This window comes from Silene latifolia, chromosome X, assembly GCF_048544455.1.
Source record: "Silene latifolia isolate original U9 population chromosome X, ASM4854445v1, whole genome shotgun sequence".
Taxonomy (NCBI): domain Eukaryota; kingdom Viridiplantae; phylum Streptophyta; class Magnoliopsida; order Caryophyllales; family Caryophyllaceae; genus Silene; species Silene latifolia.
In genome coordinates, this window is record NC_133537.1 from 25,585,122 (window position 1) to 25,596,721 (window position 11,600).

General features: G+C 34.5%; 1 protein-coding gene across 1 annotated transcript; it reads left to right on the top strand.

The window, feature by feature from the left end:
• Nucleotides 1-560: 560 nt before the first annotated feature.
• Nucleotides 561-3,748, top strand: LOC141617075 (protein FAR1-RELATED SEQUENCE 5-like). The gene is made up of 4 exons (XM_074434243.1): nt 561-567; nt 1,347-1,753; nt 1,853-2,958; nt 3,022-3,748. Exons 1-4 carry the CDS (start codon nt 561-563, stop codon nt 3,746-3,748), a joined length of 2,247 nt encoding a protein of 748 aa, XP_074290344.1.
• Nucleotides 3,749-11,600: the final 7,852 nt, after the last annotated feature.

Genomic DNA, 11,600 nt, shown 5'->3' on the forward strand with positions numbered 1-11,600 from the left:
TGGATAAAGCATGGTTCCCAACACATCCTCTTTCTTTTCGTTGGGTTAACACCTTCCATTTAGGTTTTCTAGGGCTTTTTGGTTAAGATATGTTGGTTGAGAGAAAAAAAAATTGATATGGGGACACACACACACACACACACACACACACACACACACACACACACACACACACACACACACACACACACACACACACACACACACACACACACACATATATATATATATATATAGAATTGGGATCACATGAGTCTACCTTCAATATTTGAGTCCATGAGTCTCACTTTCAGCCGCCAGATCATAGGTACCGATGGCTGAGATCTGCGCGCTATAAGAAGGGTAAGATTGTCTTTTTACGGCTTATTATATATACTCCCTCATTCTGACTTTCTATCATTCTAATTCTTTTTTTCCTCTCTCTTCTCTCTCTCTCTCTCTCTCTAAAATTCATCCGCCTCTAAATTGTTCTTCAGTTGCTGATCAATCACCTATCATCGAATCGCTTTAATTTTGCAATCAATCTAATCGATTTTAATTTCTCTATCTATCCTACTGGAATGTCAGGTATTTCTTCATCTAAGATTCCTTTAATTTTTGTATTTTCGCTTTGTCTTTTGTCTCAATTTATGAATTTTAGTCATCTTTTCTGAGTTTTTATTAATTGATGTTTAATTGTAATCGGTTTCCGTTTTAATTTATGTTTCAATCATCTCGTGTTACCTGATTTAGTTTTTTTTTGTTTCAATATATGAATTTCAGTCATCTTTTCGTAGTTTTATCAGCTTGATCATCTCATGTATATATTGCTCATCACTATTACAATTATCGCTTTATTTCGTCTTTTCTTTTTGCGAACTGTTTTGTATGCAATTGTCAATGATTGTTTGTTTTGCATGCTTCATTCAGATTTACAATTTCAGTCATCTTTTCTTGTTTACATGTTAACAGTTCTAATATTATATGTTAACAGTTCTCTGCCTAACCTTATTGTTGTCGTTTGACCTAAATTTGTTTACCTACTTAATTTAGTTTAGTATCACAACATATCTTTAATAGTATCACTCGTACTCTTTACAGTATCCTAGTTTTAAATATAGTGATATAGTATATGTTTACCTAATTAGCATATCACACCTTGTCTTTAATAATATCACATATCATTCACAATAGTATCATACACTAGAATATCTGATAATACATGCTTGTGTAAATTAGTATCCCACACTATGCTTTACTGTAGTTACTTAATGTAAATCAGTATCAGCCGGTATGCTTAATAGTATCACATGTTATCCTTAATAATATCACAGCCTGATTTACTCTAATTAACTTTTTCCTGCTAGAATTTGTTCCATCACCCTGTTTTGAAGAGACATCTTCTGCTTCTCTTGTACCTGCTTGTACTCCACAATGCATACAAGTTGATGATGTGCATGGTGGAAATCACCTTTCTTTGATTGTCACCCATGGAGGTTCTGAGGAGTGGATACGAAATGTTGCCACTGAATTTACACCTAGAATAGGACAAAGTTTTGCTACCCTAGATGAGTGTATCCAATTTTATGAAACTTATGCGGACGTTTGCGGATTTGAACCAAGAAAGTCTTCAACTAAAAGGTTTCGTGGTAGTGGTGATATAAAGAAAAAACTGATTGTCTGGAATAGAGAAGGGTTTAGGGATAGTCAGCCAAAAGTGTTACCCTCTAATGGTGAAGAGGAGAGAAGGATCAAACCATATGATCCTGAGAAGGCCAAGATTACTAGGATTGGTTGTAAGGCCAAGATTTTATTCACATTTGTCATCAAATAAATTGACCAAGTTAAAGTCCCACTCTTTGTTGTTGATCAGTTTCATGCTGCCCATAATCACCTTCTTTGTCCACTAAAGTATAAAGAATTTCAGAACAAATCCGGACACCTTAATTTACATCAGAAACAAAAAATCATTGATAATTGTAAGGTGAATATCGGCCCAACAACTACTTTCAGGTCTTATAAGGAGTATATTGATGGTTATCAAAATGTGGGAGCTTGTTTGACTGACTTTAAAAATTTTGGTACGAAAGTCAAGTGTTTTATAGGGCAGCGGGATGCTCAAATATTCATAAATCAGCTTAAAGTGCTTTCTGAAACTAGGCTAGGGTTTTATTATGCGTATGAGGTTGATGAGAATCAGTGTTTCGTTCGTGTTATTTGGGCTGACGCAGAGGCACGTCGAAACTACTCACTATATGGTGACGTGGTGACCTTTGACCCAACCTATTCAACCAATAGGTACGATATGAAATTCTGTCCTTTTACTAGTGTTGATCACCACAAGAAGTCGGTCACCTTTACTGCTTCACTTGTGGGTAGGGAGAACGACAAGAATTTCAATTGGGTTTTTCAGAAATTCTTAGATTGTATGGGTGGAAAGGAACCCAAATGTTTATTTACCGACCAATGCCCGACAATGAAAATTGCAGTGCCTGCTGTTTTTAAGACTGCTGCCCACCATTATTGCATGTGGCACATCATGCAGAATTTACCTGAAAAGGTACGCATGACAGTGACCAAAGAGACAGATTTTGTAAGCCGTATGAATTCTTTTATCTGGGATTCTGACCTAGAGCCTTTTGACTTTGAAGAGAAGTGGTCTGCATTGATCAAGGAGTTTCATCTGGAAGATAATGGATGGTTGACATATATGTTTAACAAGAGGCAACGTTGGATTCCGGTTTATTATCGTGATATTCCTCTTGGTTGTCTTCTAAGAACAACCCAACGTTCGGAGAACATGAGCAGCTTCTTCAAGCGGTTCGAGAGTCGTCGCGGCACACTTGTTGAATTTTGGTTGCACTTCCAGAGTGTTATGGATCAACAAAGATACACCAAAAAGTCACTTGATAGAGACAGTGATCTCTCTCTACCTGTAACCAAGACCATGCTTCATCTTGAGATTCATGCATCCACTGTGTACACACACATATTTTTTTACGAATTCCAAAAGTAGTGTGTTGCTTCTTTGCATTTATGTAGTGCTGGAGATTCTTCAAGGGATTCCACTACAAGGTTTCTTGATGTTGAAGATGCAATATTGCGTACTACGTACACAGTAGCATTTAATCCCACAACTTTTGATGCAAAATGTTCATGTAAGATGTTTGAGAGGAAGGAATACATCTGCAAACATATTATTTGGATTTTATCAGGTAAAGGGGTGAGGAAGATACCTGAACAGTACCTTTTGAGTAGATGGACAAAGAACACCAAAAAGATGCCTCTTTATGATGTGCACGGGCAGTTGATTGGCGATTTTGATTCCTCAGATGTGAGTAAGCTGGAGATTTCAAATGTTTGGTTAGAGTTCTACTCAATGCTGTCTCTGATAACTCTGCCTGAAAATCACGTAACCGAACTGACTGATTTACTGAAGGCATTTAGACAGAAATTCAAGCCCGGCCCTGAAACAATGACAAAACAACAAGAGTTAGAGATGCTTCTTGGGGTTAAGTGTTCATATGAGATCCATATACTACCACCTGGTAAATCCAAAAACAAGGGTAGTGGAAAGAGGTTGACCTCTAAGAAACAATTGTGCATTGAAAAGGCAAAAAATCCGAAAAGGTTTTGCAATAATTGTAAACAAATGGCACATTATGATAAGCGCAACTGCCCTAATCCAGCTGCTGAGACATCTGAGCACTCGGTGGATGATAATGAATCTGATGTAAGTGATTTTGCTAACTACATTCATTATGTTTGATTTCTTACTTACATTATTTGATTTTTTATTTATGACTTGTTTTGTGTTTTTTTAAGAAACAATATCACATGTACCTCTAAATAATATCATGCTGTATACAAAATAGTATCACATATTTAAATGATTTATAATCATCCAATTTTATCTTCTTGTGAAACAATATCAGAACCATTTCAAGAAAGTATCATTAGTCATTGTATACAATATCACAGTTATTTACATGTACAACATACTGCTGAAATATTTTTTGCGTTCTTTGTTTTGCTTTTTGCAGACTTCTTCACTTGCGGATGTTAATTAAGAGCTTGAGTACGTGCTGATGAAGTCTATATTACTCGCATATACAATTTTTTTTGTTGTTAACCAATACAATATAAAAGTAGGAACATTGTTTTTTGTTTTTTTATAATTTCATTCTACATGGCATCCTATTTTGTATTCTTTTTCGAATTTTTTGTAAAAACCTTAGTATTAATGATATAGTATTACTAAGATTTTGCCCTGTGAAGACTTGATTGTAGACAATATCACGTATACTAAAGAACAATATCACTATTTTATAATAAATAGTATCAGAGTTACAGTACTTTTATGAAACACCATCTAATTGATTATGTTTGTCCAACAATAGCACAACAATTAAAAAAAATTAGTATCACCCAAATAATATCAACCTGTCTCTATAACAATATCAAATCTCATAACAAACAATATCACATTATTGTGATATTGGGATTTAATATCTCTCTAGAATTTTTTAAATTTTGTAACACAATATCACCTTGCTTACACAACAATATCAAACTCTAAACAAAAAAATATCAAAGTAGAAAGGATATTTAAATCCCTATTTACTTTTATTGTATGTTGAGAAGCAATATCACACTAATCAAAGAAAAATATCACATCACACTTGAGACAATATCACACATTACCAATACTTATATCAGATCCAAAATGGTTAGTTATAACTACTTTTGTAAACTTTAGATTCAATATTCAAAATGTGTACCATTAGATTCATTGTCCTACCAGCATTACATCCATCTATTTTTAATTACATCTTTGTGCCAGCAAATCTAGTTCTAATTACATCATCATTGTTACTTGTCTTAATTGCTTCCTCTACCAACACCTCTTCCCCTGCCTCGATTCTTAGGATTTGCAACAGTCTTGAATCGTTTGTATCTTGCTATAAGTGGTTCTCTATCATCTTCAACATCTTCTCTGCAATCATGTACCCTATCAACCAAATACGTAATAATTTAGATAAATTTTTGTGTGCATTACCATTCTACCTTTTTCATTTTTCCAAATAAAACCAAATAAAAGCCAACTAATGTAAAAGTCAGGTTATCGATTATGTACCTTTTCCGAAGAATGGGTATTTCTGTGTCAATGTTCTGTCTCCCAGTACCATCGACCTTTCCTTTTTCAGGAACTTCTACATTTGTTATTACCTCCTCGACAGTTGTTTCCTTCTCAGCGGCTTTCTCCTTGCCCATTCTCTTACCACACTTCTCTTTTGAAACATCAATGCTTTTCCTCTTTTGTTTTAATGTCTTCAAGAGTTCCTCCTTGCCTGCTACAAACTCTTTAACCTTTTCCATCAAATCTATCCTATTCTGATTTATATCAGCTAAAAGCAATGCTGCTGCCATTTCCGTCCAATAGGCCTATACACTTTTGCGGTCAAGTCGGCTTCAAACAGCTGGCCCTCATACCGAATCATGTGCAACATTAAAAAGTTTCCAGATTCAGTATTGTTTATCTCCTTCTTCTGCCAATCGAAGTTGATGTTGGCAACTTCAAACCCTATTATCTCTTCCGATCTTTCGATATTATTCGCTTCTAGGTAGTCACTCATGTCATTAGCCTACAATGTTAACCAAAACCATTATTGATACTTGCACAAACAAATTTATTTTTCCAATGTTAATTTCAGAACTATCAATAAAACATACCACCAAATCTGCAATTTTGTGTGTTTCAGCTTCCTCCCACTCATCGTACTCTGTATTGTCCAGTACTTCAACCGTCTCGGTTTTGAAATTTATACAGACACAAAAATAATGATCTTTCCATAACATTGGAATAAAAATGATATCTGCTGCCAGGTTACAGGGAACCGTGTTCCTTGTAATAAATTCATCCCATGCTGCATAAATCTGTTCTTTATTCCTTTCTCTGTATTCAGTTCCTTCCACTATTACGTCCTGTTGTGTGTATAAATGTTAAAAAGTCGTATTCGTTTTAAGAGTTAATACATTTTAATCAAAGTGTGAATATATATAAATCAAACTAAAACAAAAGCTTACCATGTGTTGAGTTCCAAAAAACATTAAACTTGTATCACATTTTTCTGTGTGCTCAATGTGATTCAGAATTAACGCCCAACATTCAATCACATTGCTATTGATGTGCACATTTGGAAGCAACGATAATATATCCTCTCTGACAAGGTATTGATTGTTACTGAAGCAGGCAACAACCTTACTGTATCAATCATTAAGACAAATGGTTTATATCAAAAATAAATAATATTACATACAATATCACAACGCACTAAATATAGTATCACATGCCTAATGAAAAAGTATCGCAAAAATATAGTAGTACTTAAGCTGGCAAAAACCTCACTGCTTGTTTAAAAAAATGAAGAATATTACATAAAATATCACACGATTCTAAATATAGTATCAAAGCACTAATAAAAAAGTATCACAGAAATATAGTAGTACTGAAGCTGCCAACAACTTCACTGCTTGTTTAAAAAAAAATGAAGAATCACATTCAATAGCACACTACTCTAAATGTAGTATCAAAGCACAAATGAAAATGTATTAAAGATTTTAAAAAAATCATACTCTAAGGGGAAACTATGGTCATCCAATATGCAGTAATCAATCACTTCTTTCCTCTTGGTCAACATCTTTGGAAACTGTGATTTGTTAGCCCTCATAAACTTTGAGACGAGCTCCAATTTAGGATCTTCCAAACCACAGTTGTACGTGCTTCCAAGTCCATCTGATTTCCCCTTCCTTCTGTTGTCCACGACACTGGCAGAACCATCTTCTACCATATCTAGATAAATATATTCTACGTTATTCATTGCATACTGAGTATTAATAATAAAAATAATTAGTATTGTACAAGATAGTGTTAACAAATGTAACCTTTTTTTGGTTAAGGGCGTCTGAACATCGTTTTTATAACCTTTTGCTGTCTTGCTTTTTTTGTTTCCTTTTTGCCTTTTTTTCAGCAATTAAGGAAAGAGTGTACGTTTGATGGCATTAAGGTTTTTCACCTTCCTCAGGACCTCACTCCTATTTTTATTTAAATCACTCAAGATGAGTGTAGCTGCAATCTCCGCCCTATATAACTCCCTCTTCTTCTCATTGTCCAGTTCACAACTATAACGCTCACCAACGAAAAACATCATGTGAAACATCATGAATACGCCACAGTCCAGGTTCAAGTCTTTCGTTTGCCAAGCAAAGGAGACATTTACCAAATCGTAGTCCTTTACTTTTAGCCCTCTTTCATAACCTTTAGTGTTGATGTATTCACCATAGGTACCACCCTGTACATGTTTATAGTAAACAACTAATCAATATCAAACTTATCTAACAAAATCATTATATCATTAGTTTTTATTTTCAATATAGTACTTACAACAATATGAGCCAGGTGTACATGCTCTTCGTCTTCGAAATCATCATATTGTCTGTTGTCCAAGTAGAACATGATCTCCCTCTTGAAATCAATACAAACGGAGACATAGTGCTCTTCATAGACCAAAGATATGAATACCTATGATTTTCAGAAACAATATCAGAAACAATATCACAATTGACAAGTAACAATATCATGAAATATATTAAACAATATCACATCTAAAATATGTAATTTAACTTTAACAATATCAGCACTAACTACTAACTGAAGGAAATCATATTTTAAATATCACATATTTTAGTTTAAAGTTTTAGTCATAAAAACTTAAGGATCTTATGCATGCAAAACATATAAATAAGTGTAGAGGAAAACCGGTTCCTTACATTGAATATTTCGGTGTATGGGCACAAGTAAAGTCTCCTACCTTCACTTGTTCTTGAGCTATGATGAGTAATAGGATGATCCTCCAAAGACTTCAAGTATAGAAGCCACTCCTCTTGATTGCACCCAAGATTATCCCTTATCTCTACTAAATAATATGTGCTAGATATTTATTTAGTAGTTTACCTTAAAATTTATTACTAATACTCATATATTACACTAATAATATTAGTAATCTTTTATGAACAATTTGAATCAAAAATCTCATGTTTTGATGAAGAAAAAGATGAATATGTGAGAGAAGAAAACTTTGCATGTCTTTTGAATGGACAAGCATAAAGAGAATGAGTAGAGGAAAAATAAAATCCTCTAAAAAGAGGAGGGTCACGGTTATGGGAGGTAGAGGACCAATATATGGTCCTTCCCTTTTTACTTTTGTTCTTATCTAAACCTTAGGCATGTAAGGCTAGGTAAGTAGTGTCATGATGGTGTTATTTTAGTTTATTAAAATAAACTACCACCATCCACTAAACCCTCTTTATTTCGGTCCATATTCATAAAATGGACTACCATTTTATTTTGTCAATTTGTCATTTGTCACACAATATGTCACATGTAGTACGTTACATGTTATTAATTAATTTTAATGCATATTTATCACATAAATATCATTTTATAAATTAATTAAATTACATTCAACAAATTTACTAGTGATACTTGATCACATAAATAAAATGGGTCATTTAATTATAATTCACAACATCTTGTAATTATAATTAACCATTCATTCTTATCTCTATCGTTTCTCAAACAATAAGCAATTTTAGTAATAAAGCATTTCTATTACTAAAATAAATCTTATTTAATCCCATTACAATAAGATATCAATATTCTCTCTCACTAATTGAATTGTTCAATTTTAAGGAATTGATCAACTTGTATCGTCATACAATTAATCAACTTTATAGATTAGGGCATCATCCTTTAGGTGTGACCTTAAGGGATCAACTGACCACCACCGTCCCACGACAGTAACGTCAAACTCTAGCAAGCCAATCGTTACCGATTAATGTTGATCAGTTGACTATATAATGAATCATCCCTTACGTATTCTTAAAAATGAGATTTAAACATGTGATCATCATGATTGACAATTCTGATCGCATTATTGTCGGGGACACTCCAACAATCTCCCACTTGTCCTCGACAAGTGTGCGTCACCAATTCTCTTGTCCTATTACAATCTCCTACTCAATACAAGGTGTCTTGCAGGTCGTACTTGTAAGTGATCATATCGAGAGTGGTTTCCTCGATTTGGAGAATAACTGATTTGACCAGAATTATCTACCATAGATACCTTCCGAGCGTGGCCACGCATTTCCAGTTCATTACTCCTCGAGTGGCCCTGAGATATTGTTTTAACCCTGACAAGGGGGTGGACAATTCCTATCGCACTATTCCCTTCGACTAGCGACAGCCATCATAACCCAAAATATGCCCATTTGACCCCATTTACGAAGGTCGTAGTAACATAAATCAAAGTTAATCTGAAACTGTGCCATCTTAGGCGAACAGTCTTTAGTCAAAGAATTGACTCATTAGAATACTATAGTAGCTCTCGCCACGACCAGGCTATATAAATTTGCCAGAACTCTATAAGCGGTCACTGGGCCCGACAAAGTGTTCCTAACAGTCTGCCTATGTGATCGACTAGTCATCTCATATGACTCTATGGCACTTGAACTTGCCATCAATCGCATCACACTCTAGTCACTTCAAGACGTCACCTCATACAAGTGACTATGGGCAAATACCATGTTAATCCGAGTTCACTTTAACGGGGTTCAATATTGTCTCTACAACCCATTTGGACGTAACAAAGTATAAAAGGAGTTTTTAGATTTTAAAAACTCGAACGACAAATGTGATTATCTCATATGAATATTCAATACCTGATTACTACTTCATATTTTTTTTTATAATCAATTTTCATCTTATATGTAGTTGTTCATCTCAATACAATTGAAATGACATGACTCATCATGTTAAGCCTATGAGAAGGCTTTGGTTAGTAGGTTTTCTCAACTTCTTGTACCTTACTCAACCTTACTACATACTCGTTTTCCTTTGTAATGTATACATTTGCATTACAAAACTTTCTGAGTACGTGTCTAGATCCAATCTAGACATAAGCTCTCTAGCCTTAGAATAGCTCCCACTGTTTTCACAGTGTGCGGGATCCATCCTCTTGCACATCTCATGATTGCAAGTGTACTCAATTTCCGTTGTAAGCATCTCTCATTGTTCTTTATTGCCTAGAACAATTCTAGCAAATCCACTTCTTAAATAACATAGCCACAATGGTTCCTTAACCATCTTTAGGTGTTTCTAATACGGTTTTTGTCCGAAACCTTATACAATCTCAACAGTCATTAGTGTAAGCCCTTACACAAATTTGTGAATTGCAAAAACACTTAACTTTGCATCTTTAATGCTTCTTCAAGCATTTAAGAATAATCAATATGGCTATTTGGTAACTATTACTTAAATTCGATTTGAAACAATTTATCATACTCAAAATATATGAAGTGTCACTACTACAGAAATCATGAAGGACATCGGACTTCTAGACACATGGACATCGGATTATAGGCCGATGTAGAGTTCAGTCCCGTCCATATGGGGTGTAATGGACATGGGACTTTAAACCGATGTCCATTAATATATGCACATCGGATTTTTAAATATATCCGATGTCCATATGAGTTATGAACATCAGATTTTAACATTAATCCGATGTCCATATGTGTAATGTACATCAGATTTTTATAGAAAGCCCATGTCCTTTGAAGCTAGAATTACATCGAACTTTTATAAATCCATTTGTCCTTTATATTGTTTTTTTTTTTTTTTAAATTTGAAAAGAGCAGGCCAATTCATATTGCATTACACCAATTTGAATGCCAAAACATTAATACAAAACATGCCAACTGCCATTCAACCAAAATGATCGATTTCAATTAATAAAAACCGATCCCAATCAACATACAACGCAACCGTCTCCGTTATCCGAATTCAACAACTAACGAACAACAACAAAGGGCATAACAAATCCCAGCCAACATAACATATGGTCTTGCAGATCATGTAATCAGTTTTTCAAAATGCAACTACCTAATACATTACTACGCTAGCTAGCTATCTACGGCTAGATATTGAGAAAATAGTTCGCCCACAAGTCCCGAACCTCATCTAATTCTTCTTGTGAATATGGCGTGGTGTCTTGAAAAACCTGTAATGCATATTAATGACAATGGGGCAGTCAGACATGGCCTCACAAGGGCAGCTTCATATAACTAATAATTAAGGGAAGAGGGTGCAGCAGCTAGCTCATTGAATTGGCAAAGAGTTCGCCCACAATGCGTATAGGCAAAGCAGGTCAAAGTAGGATAATTACTTGAAAAATACCGAGTTTTGCTATAATGTCGAAATCGACCTCATTGATAGCTTTTGTTGGATTAGAACGCGTGACGATTTCCAGCATGTACCTCATGACGTAGTACCCGCATTCTACAACACCTTGTTGACGAGCACACTAAAACAACAACTCGACAAGAATTAAACCAATAACACAAATTCAGATAACTAATTCAAATTACTAATTCAAATACGATGAACTATTACGTATATTATGCAACTAGAAACTCTAGCCTATACCCAAAGCAAAGTATTCAGATAACTATTAAGGTATTAATTGGTTGTTGAACACTATACAACCGTCTTATAAGAGAAT